General features: G+C 37.2%; 3 protein-coding genes across 3 annotated transcripts; all 3 read right to left on the bottom strand.

Annotated features, from left to right (window-relative positions):
• Window positions 1-4,247: 4,247 nt before the first annotated feature.
• Window positions 4,248-6,680, bottom strand: LOC124221710 (uncharacterized). The gene is made up of 2 exons (XM_046631949.1): window positions 6,195-6,680; window positions 4,248-5,672 (listed from the first exon to the last, which is right to left on the bottom strand). Exons 1-2 carry the CDS (start codon window positions 6,678-6,680, stop codon window positions 4,248-4,250), a joined length of 1,911 nt encoding a protein of 636 aa, XP_046487905.1.
• A 63-nt stretch (window positions 6,681-6,743) lies between these two features.
• Window positions 6,744-7,400, bottom strand: LOC124221709 (uncharacterized). The gene has a single exon (XM_046631948.1). The coding sequence runs from the start codon at window positions 7,398-7,400 to the stop codon at window positions 6,744-6,746; it is 657 nt and encodes a 218-aa protein (XP_046487904.1).
• Window positions 7,401-7,547: 147 nt separating this feature from the next.
• Window positions 7,548-9,530, bottom strand: LOC124221708 (uncharacterized). The gene is made up of 4 exons (XM_046631947.1): window positions 9,428-9,530; window positions 9,116-9,307; window positions 8,489-9,040; window positions 7,548-8,287 (listed from the first exon to the last, which is right to left on the bottom strand). The coding sequence occupies exons 1-4, from the start codon at window positions 9,528-9,530 to the stop codon at window positions 7,548-7,550; spliced, it is 1,587 nt and encodes a 528-aa protein (XP_046487903.1).
• Window positions 9,531-18,533: the final 9,003 nt, after the last annotated feature.

The following is an 18,533-nucleotide window of genomic DNA, read 5'->3' as shown; positions in this document are numbered from 1 at the left end:
TTTATTTAATCTTATATTTTTGATTTTTGAAAACTAATTTATCTTCAATTCGAAGAACGTAATTTATTTACATTGATCATTTTTTATTTTATGAAATTATTTAACTTAATTACCTTCATTCATATTCTATTATATCAATGTATGATATTATCTCTCTATCTAATAAAAAAGTTTCAAACAAATGAACGTAGAAAAAGATTATAATAACAATAGCAAAAAAAAGATTATAATAACAATAGTATACGCATGAAGTTGGCGGTGGGGTGAGATCCCGAAAACAAAACAAAAAGCATCTAGCAAACCCTTTGACAGCTGTCATCGGCTGTTTATGACAGTCAATGACAAATATCTTTATAGGTATCTGTTTCTGACGCACAAAAAATGAACATGCAAACGAAAATTATCAAGATGATTCCCGACAGGAATTGTCTTTTTCGCGCGTTGGCGTATTGTGTGTACGGCACACAAGATCGACACGCAGAGGTGAGACTAAGTATCGTTTCAAATATAGTGGATAATTGGTCTACATTTGCGGGTTTTATTACAGGTAATGAGTCAAACGGTGCTGTGATAAGGTGACCTGGTGATTACAAATCACATATGAATAAAAATGCGATATATGCAGCTGCGGATATTTTTAAGATATGTTTAATCGTGTATCGCGAAGAACAAATTCATCCACACCGGATCGGATCACAAAATGGAACACAATTCTCGCTACTCTTCACCGGCGACGGAGACAGTGGACACTTTGATGTCTTGCAGAACCAAAATAAAATTCAGATAGTGAGTAATAAGTATGAAAAGTAACAATCAAATAATAGTAAATCTAAATATATCACCAAACAGTCAAAAGGACAGCCAGGATTTACGATGACAATGGAGAAAGGAGGAGTTTCAAGCAGCAGACAAGGCGATGAAGATGGTGGATGGTCGGAAGTATCACAAAGGAAAAAGGAGAATAAAATTTTAAGTGCGAAGAACCAAATAAGCCAGAGAATAATAATAAACAAATATTCCTACAACCAGGCAAGAGGACGACCATGATCGATGTTGACCACAAGAGAAAGAGGTGTTTTACGGAGTGAACAGCAACATATAGAGAAAAAAATAATGTAAAGAAGGTGATTTTGGAGAATAACCGGCAGAGCGGAAGTGAAAATAATTTAACGAAGGGTGTCGAAGAATTAGAAGAATCGATTGCGATGATTGATTCGGAAAATAAATCGAGAGGACGACCAACTAATGTGATGTACATAGAGGAGCGAAAATTAGACGACGGGAACAACAGCGAAAATATAGGGAAGCGAACAAAAAATATCATACTGGCTTTTCAACCAACGAACAGAAAGGAGGAGTTTCAAGCAGCAGACAAGGCGATGAAGATGGTGGATGGTCGGAAGTATCACAAAGGAAAAAGGAGAATGAAATTTTAAGTGCGAAGAACCAAATAAGCCAGAGAATAATAATGAACAAATATTCCTACAACCAGGCAAGAGGACGACCATGATCGATGTTGACCACAAGAGAAAGAGGTGTTTTACGGAGTGAACAGCAACATATAAAGAAAAAAATAATGTAAAGAAGGTGATTTTGGAGAATAACGGGCAGAGCGGTAGCAAAAATAATTCAGCAAGTCAAGGAGATAGATAGATATCAATAGAGAAGGAACACCAATTTTTAACCAACGAATGGAAGCTTAGATTGATGAAAAAAAGGAAAGTAAGCACAGAAGGAATTGAAGTGGATAGCAAGTGCAGACCTGTCATCAAATCAACATGAAGGAATTCGCCTGTCTACTAGACAATGCGTAAGGAAATAGTGAGGCGCGCAGCGCCGAGTGCCCGAGGCGCGTAGCGCCGAGATGGGGTTGGCGCGCGAAGCGCGCAGGGGCGAAGCCCCTAGTTGTATAATAATAATGTGCAATATTCATGTATAATATTGATGTACATGTATATATCAATATGTATTAAAATTTTCAATTTACTTTTATAAAAAGAGAAAATTGAAAAAAAAAATTGTTTACATCAGTTCAATTTTTTAAAATTTCAGATAATTATTCGAAAAATCCTACATATTTTCAAATTACCTGCTCACATATTAATTAAAATGAAAATAATAATCGTTAGAAAAATGCCATCTAATTCACTTTATGAATTGTATTTTGGAACATTTATACAATGGATTGAAACTTTTCATGAAATTCATAAAAAACCATTCAGATAGATGAATGATTATTTATTTGATTTAACATTTTTAATTTTTAAAAATTATTTATTCCTCAATTTGAAAAAAATTATTTATTTAGAATAATCATTTTCTGTTTATTCAATTATTTAACTTGATTACCTCCATTCATTCTCTATTATATTAATGTATAATATCAACGTATAATTTTGATGTATATATATATATATATTCATTTTGAATTTACTTTTAAACAAAAAGAAATTCGAAAAAAAAATTTTTTTCACATTAGTTAAATTTTTTTGAAGATAGGTATAATTATTCAAAAAATCCCACATATTTTTAAATTCCCTGCTCACATATTAATTGGAATGAAAATATCAATCATTAGAAAAATGCCATTCAATTCACATTATGAATTGTGATTTGGAACATTTATACAATGGATCAAAACTTTTCATGAAATTCATAAGAAACCATACAGATAAATAAATGATTATTTATTCGATTTAACATTTTCAATTTTTAAAAATTATTATTCCTCAATTTGAGAAAAATTATTTATTTAGATTAATCATTTTCTGTTTATTCAATTATTCAACTTGATTACCTCCATTCATTCTCTATTATATTAATGTATAATATTAATGTATAATTTTGATGTATATATATATATATATATATTTATTTTTAATTTACTTTTAAAAAAAAAGAAATTCGAAAAAAAAATTTTTTTCACATTAGTAAAATTTTTTTGAAGATATGTATAATTATTCAAAAAATCCTACATATTTTTAAATTATCTGCTTACATATTAATTGGAATGAAAATATCAATCATTAGAAAAATGCCTTTCAATTCACATTATGAATTGTGATTTGGAACATTTATACAATGGATTAAAACTTTTCATGAAATTTAAAGAAAACATTCAGGAAGATGAATGACCATTTATTAATCACATATTTTTAATTTTCAAAAATCAGTCATTTCTCAATTTGAGAAAAATGATTTATTCGAGTTAATCATTTTTTGTTTGATAAATTATTTAAGTCATTTACCTCCATTCATATTCTATTATATTCATGTGTAATATCAATGTATAATATTAATGTATAATATTAATGTATAAATATACATTATAATTTCTAATTCACTTTCGAAAAAAGGGAAATTCTGAAAAAAAATCATTTATACATTCGTTAAATTTTTTTAAATTATATGTAATTATTGAAAAAATCCCATATATTTCTCAATTATCTGCTCACATATCAATTAAAATAAAAATATTATTCATTAGAGAAATGCCATTCGATTTACTTTATGAATTGTAAATTGGAACATTTATACGATGGATTAGAACTTATTACATAATTCAAAGAAAACATACGGATAGATAAATGATTATTTATACAATGTCATATATTTAATTTTTAAAAATCATTCATTCTTCAATTTGAGAAAAATGATTTATCTAAATTAATCAATTTTTCATGACATTCAATTGTTATCTTAATTACCTCCGTTTTTACTCTATTATCCCAACGTATAATATAAATGTATAATAATTGTCCAGAGAGGTGGCAAAAAGATATGGATCATCGACGTGGGATCCGCGAATTAGTGATGAGAACGAATGTTATTGAAACGAAAGTGTTGTTGAGATGAAGAGAGATAATGAATACCGATAATTGAGATTTTTATTGGTTTCGATGAGGCGATACAAACCGGATCGCAAGAGAACGTTACAGAGAGTGAAGAGTTTACAGAGCGAGAGAACACATAGATTATACACATACATGATTTCGAGATAGTAGACAATACATGAGATACAGCTGATGGGTTTTGAGTCGCGACACGGGCAAGCGGCGAGATTTGACGCAGAGACGGCAAGTAAACATTGCACGCGAGTGTGCGTATATGTGCGAGGACGATTTTGAGTGTCGCGAGACACACATTTAACTATTCGATACCTTGCCGAAACATACCGCCCGCTTCGCTATCGGTAACGATCGCGAAATTAGATTATGCCGCCCGCCGTGCGTTATTTATTCTTAGAGTCAATAATTGTCTTGAGAGGACACTGGAAGCACACACAATTTTACGATTGGACGTTTTAACACAGAGGATTTCGTTTTAACGGTCACAACGCGAACAAGACCGTCGGTTCTCGGATGCACTTCGATCACTTTCGCGAGGGGCCACACAGATGAAGGTAGATTTTCGTTTTTTACGAGAACGATGGATCCGATTTTGATGTTTCCGTGATGAGTCTGCCATTTCGAGAGGTTTTGGAAGGACTGAAGATACTCCGTACTCCACCGTTTCCAAAAATGCTCCAGCATTTGACGCGAGTGTTGCCAATGCGATAGCTGTTGAACTGGCACCTCGATGAGTGACGGCTCAGGAATTGTGTTCAATGCTGAGCCGACGAGAAAGTGTCCTGGAGTCAAGGCACTTGAATCCCGTGGATCGTCCGAAATAGCGCAAAGAGGTCGAGAATTAAGCGTGGCTTCTACTTGCGTGAGGAACGTCGCGAATTGCTCGAACGTTTGAGTATCTTCTCCGATGACTCGTTTGAGGTGAAATTTGACTGATTTCACTCCGGCTTCCCATTTTCCACCGAAATGAGGCGCGGAGGGAGGATTGAACCGCCACTGGGTTCCGTGTGATGCGAGGATGTTTGCTATTTCTGCGAACTCCTTTGACGATGCAGCGAGAAGACGGCGAAGTTCTGAGTCTGCGCCGACGAGATTCGTTCCACAATCGCTTGCGATTGAGGCACAAATTCCTCGTCGAGATGTGAAGCGTTTGTACGCCGCGATGAATGCCTCCGTCGTGTAGTCCGAAAGTAGCTCGAGATGCACAGCCGAGGTCGTGAAGCAGATGAAGATAACGATATATCCCTTGCATGATTTCGCTTCTCTTCCGCGGGAGGCTCGAATCGAGAATGGACCAGCGTAGTCAACGCCAGAGTGAAGAAACGGCCTTGATTGCGTGACTCGAGACTGAGGGAGTTGGCCCATCTGTTGGCTGCTGAGGGTGGTGCGATGACGCGCACAAGGAACGCAACGATGTATGAACATGCGGATCGGTACTCTTCCTCCCAGGATCCAGTACCGCTGTCGGATTGTAGCGAGAGTGAGTTGCGGACCTCCGTGGAGCGTCAACCGATGATGATGATCGATGATCAATGTGGAGAACGATGATTCGTGAGGCAAGATGAACGGGTGCTTTTCGTCATACGAAAGCAATGAGTGATTCAGTCGACCACCGACTCTGAGGAATCCGTTCGAATCGATAAACGGCGTGAGTCGCGATAGTGGATGACTTCGAGTGAGACTTGAGCTTGTCTCGATTTGGCGAATTTCTTCTGCAAAGTACGCCTGCTGGGTCACCTTGGTCCAAAACAGTTGGGCGTCGCTCAATTCGAGAGTAGAGATCGGTCCGACAGTGATAGACGTGTTTACGCGATTCGATGTCGTCTTCGCGAGGAACCGATTTGCTGCGCGTTTACACAATGATGTGACTTTGAGGAGAGTCGATAGTTTTGAGTAGCGATCGACGAGATATCAGATTTGTAGCGGCTTAGCAGTTGCGATGTGCGTCGACAGCCCTTTTCTTTCCTCGAGATGAATGTTTTCTTCCGGTCGCGGAGATAAGGATGGCCAATTGACAGAAGGCTTCGAGAGCCAGGATGGTCCGAAGGTCCAAAGTTCTGATTTATGGAGTTGCTCCGGAGATGCACCACGAGACGCAAGATCAGCGGGGTTTTCAAAACCCGAGATGGGATACCAACGAGCGCGCGCGAACTCTTGGATTTCCGTTACGCGATTACGAACGAATTCTTTCCACCGCGATCGGTGGCTTTTGATCCACGCGAGCGCGACTGTGGAATCCGTCCGCAGATAAACCGGGGTGTTTTCGAAATTAAGAGTCTTCTCCACATGACACATCAACCGGACGAGAAGATTCGCAGCACAGAGTTCGAGACGAGGAATTGTCACCTTCTTTAGCGGCGCTACTTGAGTTTTCGCGCACACTAGTGAAACGCGCACTTCGTGAGTGTTGATATACGTTCGCGCGTAGATCACTGCGCCTAATGCACTTTGAGAGGCGTCCGCGAAACCGTGGATCTCTATCCCGAGAGATGCTGAACTTGACCCGATCCATCGTGGGATGGTGATAGCTGAGATGCCTTGAAGATCTTGTAGAAACTCGATCCATCGCGAGGACAATGAAGCTGAGAGCGGCTCGTCCCAGTCGAAACCGAGTGCCCGCAATTCTTGCATAAAGATTTTGGCTCTGATCGTGATCGGCGAGAGCCATCCGAGAGGATCAAAGAGCTGCGCGGTTTGTGAGAGAACTTTTCGTTTCGTGAAATTGTCCCGAGTATGATGAATTTGCGGAGTGAACGCGAACGCGTCGATGTCTGGTCTCCACGCAAGACCGAGAGCCCGAAAGAATGGACTTTGATCGAGATTCAGATGCATCGCGATCTCTTGATGGTTTCGAGAAATGTCAACGAGAGTTTCTGGGTGGCTTGAAGTCCACTTTTAGAGTTCAAAGCCGCCCGCCTTCAGCAATTGATTGAGTTCGTTGATTTTCTCGCGACCTTGATCAACGTCCTCTGCTCCTGAGAGGATGTCGTCGACGTACGTGTTCTCGAGAATGACGTGGCTCGCAAAGGGATACTGCTTACCTTCGTCCTGAACGAGTTGATGAAGAACACGGATCGCGAGATATGGAGCGCTTGCAAGACCATACGTTACCGTAGTCAGTTGATATTCTTCAATCGGTAGCTCTGGTTCTTCTCTCCAGAGGATTCGCTGAAAATCTTGGTCATCATTGTGGACCAAAATTTGTCGGTACATCTTGACGATGTCTGATGAGAACGCGACTGGATATTGTCGCCAGCGTAAGAGAACGTCCGCGAGGTCGGTTTGCACTTTTGGACCGACGAGAAGATTGTCATTGATAGAGAGTCCGATGTTGGTTCTTTGAGACCCGTTGAACACGACACGCAACTTTATTGTTGAACTGCTGTCGCGAACTACACCGTGATGGGAAAGATAAAACACGCGGGAATTGTCTTCAGGTGTATTGATAGCGCGACGCATGTGCCCGAGTTCACGATATTCACGAAGGAAGCTCGAGTAAGCCTCCTTGAGTTTCGCGTCGCTACCGAACCGTTTCTCCAAACGAAGGAGCATTTGATGCGCGGGATTCCGCGAGTTGCCGAGCTCTACCGAATTGTCCTTGAGCGGCAGCCGAACTACGTAACGACCGGACGCAGTTCGAGAAACCGTTTCGCGAAAGTGTTGCTCACAACGCTCTTTTTCGGAAGTTAGTGCCAAAGGTTACGACACTTCTTCCTGCTTCCAAAACTGCTGCACGAGATCGAGCAGTTCATGATCGAGGGAGCATTGGAAGCCTTGGACTGCGCCATACGAGGGGCTTGCTGCTTCCGCTGAAACGCAGCCGAAGAGGACCCAACGGAACTGAGTTTCTTGCGCGATTGGTGTTCCTGGTGCTCCTCTTCGAACTCCTTGACCAATGATGTTGCTGTAGATGTCAGCTCCGAGAATTACGTCGATTTGACTGGGATGTGCAAAGCTTGGATCCGCGAGGTTGAGTCCTCGTAGATGAGGCCAGTCTTCGACGAGAAGTCGAAATGAGGGTAGATACGATGTGAGTCGTGGAAGCACGAGTGCCTCCACCTGACACGAGAACGAGGTGTGAGCACGAGATTGGAGTTGCAATGTCGCGATGCCGCGAGTCACTGCCGATTGATGAGCTCCGACGCCAATGATCGGTATCGTTGCTTGATGCCGACGTAGTCGCAATTGTTGCGCTAGCGACTCCGTGACGAATAAACTTTCGGATCCTTGATCGATTAGAGCGCTAGCGATGATTCTTTCTCCAGTCTCCGGATTCGAGGCGATTAATTGCACTGTGGCGAGAAGAACTGGAGAGCGCTTGATCATTGTAGGCTGAGCTGAGTGGTTGCTCACCTGAGAGGCGCTATCCGAAATTGGTGCGTTCTGCACTGCAGGTTGCGCTACTGCAGCCTGTCCTTGAGATGTGCCGCTGTTAGCAGCTATCGAGATTGAGAAAGAGTTTCGATGCAGCAAGGAATGATGTCGACCGTTGCACACGCAACACGTTTTGTTGGATCGACAGTCCTTCTGCTGATGTAGACCGAGACAATTGAAGCAAAGCTTTTTCGCAGAAACCACTTCCCTTCTTTGATCCAGAGATTTGTCGCGAAAGGTCGAACAGAACGCGATTTAGTGGTTGCCTTTGCAACAAGCACACGACTGTTCCTTTGATTGCGCTGTATGTGACCTTGTCGTCTGAAGATTTGACCTTCCTTGCGATGAGTGCGGTTTCGACGTCGCGATTTGATTATGAGCATGAGCCTGCTCCACGGCTTCGAGGGTGTGGATGCGACCGATGAGAAACGCCTTGAGCTCTGCAAACGTGGGGGGCTCGAGTTTCTCGCTAACACTTTTCTCCCACTCTTCGAGAGATGCTGGGTCGAGCTTGCGAATCGTCATGTGCACGATGATGTGATCCCCTAATTTCTCGGGACCATCGAGAAGTTCGAGTGCGCCAAGAGCTTCGCAAGTGTTGCTGTGCAAGCTCTTCAGTTCTGATGACGACTTTTTCGTGACACGAGGAATCGCGAAAAGTGTCGCGAGATGAGAATCCGTCAAAAGTCTCTTGTTTTCGTACCGTGAGACGAGAGTTTCCCAGGCTCGAGGGAAGTTTTCAGCGGTAAGAGCGATGTTTTTAATGAGTTGTGACGGTTCATCGGTAAGACTTGTTTTTAGGTAGTGTAGTTTTTCCACTTCCGAGAGTTGCGAATTTTCGCGAACGATTGATGTGAAGAGGTCGTGTAAAGACTTTTAGTCTGAGTAATTGCCCGAGAACGTAGGCAGTTCGATGCGTGGTAGCCGTTTTGAGGCTCCTCCAGTTGTGAGTTGGGGGGCTACGGCTGTTGGCACGATCGGTGCCGATAGAGTCTTGAGAATTCCAAGTAGATCGAACATCTCTCCCTTCGCGTTTAAGTCTTGCTCTTCACACTGTCCGTTAGTCTTTCGCCAAATACGAAAGTCTTTTGATAGCGTCGAGTTGATCACCTTTTGCTACAATTGTAATTTGATCGACTGTCTCGTGCATGTCTTGGAACTTCAGCCAATTTGAATTTAAAGCATTCAATCGCGATTGCACTTGCCCGAGGGTTGTTTTGCTTCACCGAGCTTGCACAAGTTTTCGAGAGTGCGACAGATGCGCCTCAAGAGATCGGTTTGACGTTCAATGTATTCGTCGATCGTCATTTTGACAAACGAGAAAGTGTAACTCACGCGACGAACGAAGTTTTCACGAACGAGATACGCACAAAGTGATAATAGGGCGTCGCGATACACACTTCGAGAGATCGGTGTTGTTGACGCTCAGATCTTAGTCACGGTCACTACAGAGGACACCGCACGTTTGAATTTAACGGACGCGACTGATTTTGATGATGGTTTTCACCGATTACGATATTGTTCACTTTGATTACGTGAACTTTCGCAACTTGATGCACACGCGATAGTTCCGTTTCACTCACTGGCTAATTCGTTTTCCCGTAAGTCGCAACCATTCGAAAGATTCGACTCGATTTGCGAATGATCCGATTCGATTCGCGACTGATCCGGCTCGAAGGACCAAAAATGTTTAGAGAGATGGCAAAAAGATATGAATCATCGACGTGGGATCCGCGAATTAGTGATGAGAACGAGTGTGAATGAAACGAAATGTTGTTGAGATGGAGAGAGATGATGATTAATAGTAACCGAGAATTTTATTGATTCTGATGCGGCGATACAGACCGTATCGCAAGAGAACGTTACAGAGAGTGAAAATTTTACGGAGCGAGAGAACACATAGATTATACACATACATGATTTCGAGATAGCAGACAATACGTGAGATACAGCTGATGGGTTTTGAGTCGCGACACGGGCAAGCGGCGAGATTTGACGCAGAGACGGCAAGTAAACATTGCACGCGAGTGTGCGTACATGTGCGAGGACGATTTTGAGTGTCGCGAGACACACATTTAACTATTCGATACCTTGCTGAAACAACATTAATATGATAGAATATAAATGGAGGTGATTAAGTTAAGGAATTAATTAAGATAAAGAATGATTTATTCAAATAAATTATTATTCTCAAATTGAATATTAGTAATTTTCAAAAATTGAAAATATGAAATTAAATAAATAATGATTCATCTATCTGTTTGTTTTTTTTCAATTTCATAATGAGTTTCAATTCGTTGTACGAATGTTCCAAATTACAATTCATAAAGTGAATCAAATGGCATCTTTTCAATGAATAATATTCTGATTTTCATTAATATGCGAGCAGATGAATAAAAAATATATAGGATTTTTTCTAATAATTATACATAATTTTAAAAAATTTGAATCATGTGAAAAAATTTTTTTTTTCAAAATTTCCCTTTTTTTTAAAATTGAATTAAAAATTATAGTATATATATATATATACAAATACACACACACATATATATATATATATATATACAATATATATATATATATATATATATATATATATTTATATATATTTATATTATACATTACTATAATAGAATATAAACGGAGGTAACTGAGTTAAATGATTTCATAAAGTAAAAAATGATTTATTTGAATAAATCATTTCTCTCAAATTAAAGAATAATTAATTCTTATAAATGAGAAATACGAAATTGAATGAATAATTATTTGTCTGTCTGTATGTTTTGTTTCAATTTCATAATAAGTTCTGATTCATTGTATAAATGTTCCAAATTACAATTCATAATGTAAATTAAATGGCATTTTTCTAATCGATAATATTTATATTCTATATATATATTTATATATATATAATATTTATATGTGAGCAGATAATCAAAAAATATATAGGATTCTTTTAATAATTATAAATAATTTTGAAAAATCTAAATAGTGTGAAAAAAATTTTTTTTTTCAAAAGTTCTCTTTTTTCAAAAGAAAATTCAAAATTATATTATATATATATACATATATATATATATATATATATACATACATATATATATATATATATATACGCACACACATATATATATATGTATATATTTAAGTATACTTATATTATACATTTCCATAATAGAATGTGAATGGAGGTAATTAAGTTACATAATTTAATGAAATAAAAAATTATTTATTTGCATAAATCATTTTTCTCAAATTAAAGAATAATCAGTTTTTGAAAATAAGAATATGAAATTGAATAAATAATAATTTATCTATCTGTACGTTTTCTTCAAATTTCATAATAAGTTTTAATCGATTGTCCAAATGTTCTAGATTACAATTCATAAAGTAAATTGAACGGCATTTTTCTGATATGTAATATTTTTATCTTGATTCACATGTGAGCAGATGATCAAAAAATATTTAAGATTTTTCTAATAATTATAAATAATTTTAAAAAATTTGAATAATGTAAAAAAAAATTTTTTTTTAAATTTTTTTTCAAAAAGTGAATCAAAAATTATAATATATATATATATATACACACACATAAATAATATACATAATATTAAACATGAATATAATAGAATATAAATGGAGGTAATTAAGTTGAATAATATAATAAAATAAAAAATGATTTATTGAAATAAATTATTTTTCTTGAATGAAAAAACAATTAATTTCCAAAAATCAAAAATATGAAATTAAATGAATAATAATTCATCTATCTGTATCTTTTCTTCAAATTTCATAATAAGTTCTAATCCATTGTATATGTGTTCCAAATTACAATTCTTGAAGTAAATTAAATGGCATTTTTCTGATGAATAATATTTATATTTCAATTGATATGTGAGCAGATAATTAAAAAATATATAGGATTTTTCTAATAATTATATGTATTTGAAAAATTTCAATAATGTGAAAAAAAATTTTTTTTGAAAATGTTACGTCCAGCATACCACTTCTCTCTATTTTTCCTACTCGCTAACTCTCCCACAGTTCTTACATTAATCTCATGGTCTCTGTCCTGTCCTCTTATCTCTACGTAGTCTCACGCTATTCACTATCACGCTCACTCATCAAATTCCATTCCCTACTCCTAGCATTGTCACACCTTTTCTGCACCCGTACGTTTCACGTCTCGAGGGACACTTCTATTCTAACTCTCAACAACGTCACATCTAGACTTCTTACATACCTTCATACAACACACTTCGTTTTTACCGTCATCTGAACTTCCTCGAAATAAATATATTAGTAATATCTCAAACAAACCCTACGTTATTCGATCCTCATCCTGATTTCCGGTTGTCCTGGAACTTAAAAGCGAAGCCAACCAGTTTACTCTCACCGCTCAGGAGTAACTCTACTCACGGACGTAACAAAAAGATCCTTTTTTTTCAAAGAAAATTTAACATTATAGCATATGTATATATATATACATATACATATATATATATATATATATATATATATATATATATATATATATATACATATATATATATATATATATGTATATCTATATACATATATATATATTTATATGTCAAGGATAATGAAATGAATAACGAGGAGGATTATTACCGCTTTCTTCTATTCGGTCCCCAGAGAAACTACGGCAAAGATCAATAACAGAATAAACATTGAGCATTTTGGATCTTGTTATAAACGTTGAATTTTAAAAAGCTTTGTTCAATAAGTGAAGTTCCGTTTTTATCTTGTAAAAGAATAAAAAGGTGGTCCATCATGCGTCCCACACGCAAAACACAAAGTTCGCGAGTGTTATCTGGCCATTCTCTTACATATATATATATATATATGCACACACACATATATATATATATATATATATTTATGTATACTTATATAATACATTAATATAATAGAATATGAATAGAGGTAATGGAGTTGAATAATTTAATAAAATGAAAAATAATTTATCGGAATGAATGATTTTTCTTGAATTAAAAAATAATTAATTCTGAAAAATAAAAATATGAAATTGAATGAATAATAATTTATCTATCTGTGTGTTTTCTTTAAATTTCATAATAAGTTTTAATCCATTGTATAAATGGTCCAGATTAAAATTCATAAATTGAATTGAACGGCATTTTTCCAATTATTAATATTTTTATTTTAATTATTATGTGAGCAGATAATTAAAAAATATATAGGATTTTGCTGATAATTATACATAATTTTAAAAAATTTAAATGATCTGAAAAAAATTTTTTTTTTTCAAATTTCTCTTTCCTGAAAAGTAAATTGAAAATTACAATATACATATATATATACACACACACACACACACATATATATATATATATATGTCGGAGAAGAATAAAGAGGATGCATCATCAAGTGAATTGGAAACTTGAACTTTGAATGAGTCCGCCGTATCAAGCGTCAAGCGTTATTCAACATGCTTTGAATATAGAACAAACAAATGAATTGTTTATAACAACGCTTGGATGAAATCGACAGTCACGGAAAAGCTAGCGAATTAACCGGACGTGTTGAGATCATCGCGCTTTCTATAATGAACAATCCACAAATTGGAAATCCTACATCCTCTCCGCCTTTCCGAGGCTTCACCCCTACATCAGAAGTGGGATCAGAATCTGCTTCTCACCGACCAGAATCTGCTTCTCGCCGATCAGAATCTGCTTCTCACCGAGAAGAGAGACGTGACGACGCAAAATGGCAAATGCTTTTGCAACAGCAGCAAAATAATTTCATGCAGATTATTGAGGCAATGAAGAAACCTTCTCAGACGAAAATCGAGTTACCTGACTTTGACCCAGAAAAAGTGAGCGATACTCGAGCTTGGATTCGTACGGCAGACATGTGTATGTCGGAGCATCCGTTAGAAGAAGCGTCGCTCATGAACGCTTTGAGCCGTGCGATGAAAGGAGAGGCATTATTCTGGCTGACCCAAAACGTATTTGCCGGAATAAATTGGAATGAATTTAAAGAAATATTTTCTCTTCGATTTGAATGTCCGGAAACCCTCGCTGCTTTCTTGATGAATATCAATCAAGGAAGGCCAAAGGAAGGAGAATGTATCGCCGCTTATTCAGCCACTGTGATAACCTCGTTGATGAACCGATGGAAGAATCTCTCTATGGAACAGATTGCTGTGTCCTTCGTCCTCAGTCACATTTCTCAATTTGAACCATGACTTCAACGCCTTGCTTTCGCGGAAGAAATTGAGACACGGAATAAATTACAAAAAGAATTGAAGGCGGTATATTACTTGAAGAGGAAAAACTCGGAACTTCACACTGAACAACGTCACAGCGAAGCAAAAAGATTTAAAGAAAAATCGTCTACCAGCCTTCTGAAATGTTTCTCCTGTGGAAAGATCGGGCATAAATCGTCTGTGTGCTATCAAAGAAAAGAGAAAAATGCAGCATCAAATGTGTGGCAGAGAGATGCATCTACAAGCAGTGACACGAGGAAGCCTATAACCTGTTTCAAGTGCAAGGAACCTGGGCATTATTCTTCGCAATGTCCTGGAATGAATAAGAAGCCATCGTCAGGACGCTTCAACGGATCCAATATCGAACGACGAGTGGATATTTGTGAAGTGAATTCGCCTTCTGGCATTTTGAGGCATGCAGGTGAGCAGTTTTCATTTAATTTTGATTCTGGAGCCGAATGTTCTTTAATAAAAGAATCAGTGTCGTCAAGGTTCTCCGGGAAAAGACTTGATAATATCGTCACTATGACTGGAATTGGACAAACAAGTGTCTATAGTACTTTGCAAATTCTTACCAAAGTAAACATTGACGACATTGCCCTAGAAATTCTTTTTCATGTTCTGCCAAGTCATTATTTGAGGAGTGATATTTCGATTGGTCGTGAAATTTTGAGTCAGGGTTTGACTGTGCTTGTATCTTCTAACGAATTGAAATTAATGCGTGAAATCCGTGTCGATGCTTGCAAAATTGGAGAATCAATCGAAGTAAATTTTGACAAAATTGAGACTGACATTTCTTTTGAGTCAAAAGAACGGTTGCTCTCAATTTTGCAAGAATTTAGAGAGCATTTTATAACCGGTACACCAAAGCAAACTGCTAAAACGGACCCAATGCAAATTCGCCTGAAAGATCCAAATAAGACGGTATATAGACGTCCATATAGATTGAGCCACGATGAACAAAAAAATAGTTCAAAATAAAATCAAAGAGTTACTTGCTGCAAACGTAATTCGCCCAAGCTCATCTCCATTCGCTAGCCCTATCCTTCTCGTGAAGAAAAAGGACGGGTCAGACAGAATGTGTGTAGATTATCGAGAACTAAACGATAATACTGTACCTGACAGATTCCCATTGCCACTAATTTCTGACCAAGTAAATAGGTTACATGGGGCGAAATACTTTTCTAGCTTAGATATGGCATCTGGATTCCATCAGATCCCTATCCATGAAAATTCAATCGAATATACAGCTTTCATTACTCACAATGGACAGTATGAATATCTGTCCATGCCATTCGGGCTTCGAAATGCACCATCTGTTTTCCAGAGGGCCGTTTACAAGGCTTTGGGAGAATTGGCGAATAGTTTTGTCATTATTTACATGGATGATATTCTTATTGTTGCATCCAATGAGGACGAAGCCCTGGAGAGGTTGAAGCTTGTATTAAAAGTTTTGATAGATATCGGCTTTACTTTCAACATCAAAAAATGCTCTTTCTTAAAACAAAAAGTAGAGTATCTCGGTTATGAAGTTTGCAACGGAGAAATCCGACCAAATAAGAAGAAAATTTTAGCTTTAATATCTTTACCCTCTCCTAAAACGGTAACACAATTACGGCAATTCATTGGTTTGGCATCTTACTTCCGTCAATTCATTCCAGGGTTCTCTCAAATTGTGGCTCCTTTATACGCGCTAACTTCCGCAACAAAAGGAAACATTGAATGGAAAGAATTACATGAGAATATTAGAACACAAATAATTTCAGTACTTACCAATGAGCCAGTACTGACAATATTTGACCCGAATTGTCTTACTGAATTACATACTGATGCAAGTTCGATGGGCTATGGGGCAATTCTAATGCAAAAAAAAGAAAATATATTGCGCGTGATTGCTTATTTTAGTAAACGTACTTCACCAGCTGAATCGAAATATCATTCGTACGAGTTGGAAACACTTGCTGTTGTTAACGCGGTTAAACATTTTCTACACTTTTTATACGGACGCAAATTTCTTGTCGTCACAGATTGCAACTCTCTGCAATCTTCGAGAAAAAAAAAAGATCTTACTCCGAGAGTGCATAGATGGTGGGCTTTTCTTCAAGCTTTCGATTTCGATATAGTATACCGAAATGGAAAGAAAATGAGTCATGCGGACTTCTTTTCGAGAAATCCGTTACCAGATTCAATAAAAGAAAATTATAATAAACCCGAGCACAAAGAGGTCAATTTAACTAATCTCTCAAATACATGGCTTTTTGCTGAACAGCAACGTGATGAAGAAATTTCAAAATTAATTAAAAATTTAACTGAAGAAAAGTTGAATGACGAATTAGCAAAAACTTACGAATTACGCTCTGGAATTCTTTTTCGTAAAATACAAAGACACGGGAAAACGCGATCTCTACCTATTTTGCCACGAGCGTACAGATGGTCAGTTATTAACGCTACCCATGAAGCATTGGTACATTTAGGATGGGAAAAGACCCTTGAGAAAATTTATGATTCATTCTGGTTTGACGGAATGTCAAGATATGTTCGAAAATTCGTTGAAAATTGTTTGACATGTAAAATTTCCAAAACAAATTCGGGAAAAATTCAGGCTGAATTGCATCCCATTCCTAAAGTCGCAATTCCTTGGAATACCATTCACATTGACGCTACTGGCAAATTAAGTGGTAAAAATGATAAGAAAGAGTACGTTTTCGTTTTAATTGATTCTTTCACCAAATTTGTTCTTCTTCGTCATACATTGCATATTGATACTAGCAATAGCATTAAAGCATTGAAATCTGGTATTTCTCTATTTGGCTCTCCCACTCGCGTAATTGCGGACCAGGGTCGTTGTTTCGCGAATAGTGATTTTCGAGAATTTTGTTTGGCTCACAATATTAAGTTGCACTTGATTGCAACTGGAAGCTCGCGCGCAAATGGTCAGGTGGAGCGAGTAATGAGCACTCTAAAGAACATGCTAACTACCGTAGAAATAACCGGCGACCGGTCTTGGCAGGATGCATTGCCTGATGTACAATTAGCACTAAATTGCACGATCAACCGAGTCACAAAATCTAGTCCTCTCGAATTAATGATAGGAAAAGTCGCCAGACCTCTTGAGCTCATGTTTGTTTCTGAGGAGGAGTATGTGGAGGACTTATCTGAAATTAGAACACTTGCAATCGAGAATATTAACAAAAATGCAGAATATGAGAAGGAAAGGTTTGACCGAACAAAGGCAAAAGTAATCAAATTTTCTTTAAACGAATTTGTTCTTTTAAAGAATGAAGAGAGAAATCAAACAAAATTAGATGCAAAATACAAAGGCCCGTATAAAATTATTGAAGTGTTAGAGGGCAACAGATATCTTTTGAAAGCTTTGAATTCCAATCGTACATTTAAATACGCACATGACCGGATGCGAAAAATGCCAGAGGGTAACATTCCGGAAGAATTGGAAATGAGTAAAGAAAATTTTGAATAATGAAATATTTAAGTGTGTAAATATTTGAAGTGTAAACTAAATACATGATTACTTTTGGAAAAATTGTTTACATGAAAGTTTGTAGCCGTAGCTCGGTCGAAATCGGAATCTCTTCAATGAAACCGTGAGTGTGCGGTGAGCAGCTTCATGTAACAGTTGTGTCAGAAAAATCACTCAAGGGAAGTGATTAGACATTGACCACTCAAGGGAAGTGGTCAAGAACATTTGTCACTCAAGGGAAGTGATAGAAATGTTGGTCACTCAAGGGAAGTGAACGAAATGTAAAAAAATGTATTTAGTCTTTAAAATTATCCATATGTATCGAAATTAATTGCTTTGTCAATAAATGTGGGATTGGAACTGAAATTCAAGTTTTCTGTTCAATATAAATGATTAAAGTAAGATTGAATTCATTTAAAACGAACTTTTACTGCTGGAGAATTGAATTTCTTGCAGATCACTTCACATGGGGACATGTGATTTGTCAGGATGGCCGTGTCGGAGAAGAATAAAGAGGATGCATCATCAAGTGAATTGGAAACTTGAACTTTGAATGAGTCCGCCGTATCAAGCGTCAAGC

The sequence above is a fragment of the Neodiprion pinetum genome, chromosome 6, assembly GCF_021155775.2.
Source record: "Neodiprion pinetum isolate iyNeoPine1 chromosome 6, iyNeoPine1.2, whole genome shotgun sequence".
NCBI classification, from domain to species: domain Eukaryota; kingdom Metazoa; phylum Arthropoda; class Insecta; order Hymenoptera; family Diprionidae; genus Neodiprion; species Neodiprion pinetum.
The sequence above is the reverse complement of the archived record's forward strand: the minus strand, read 5'-3'. Positions and strand labels throughout refer to the sequence as shown.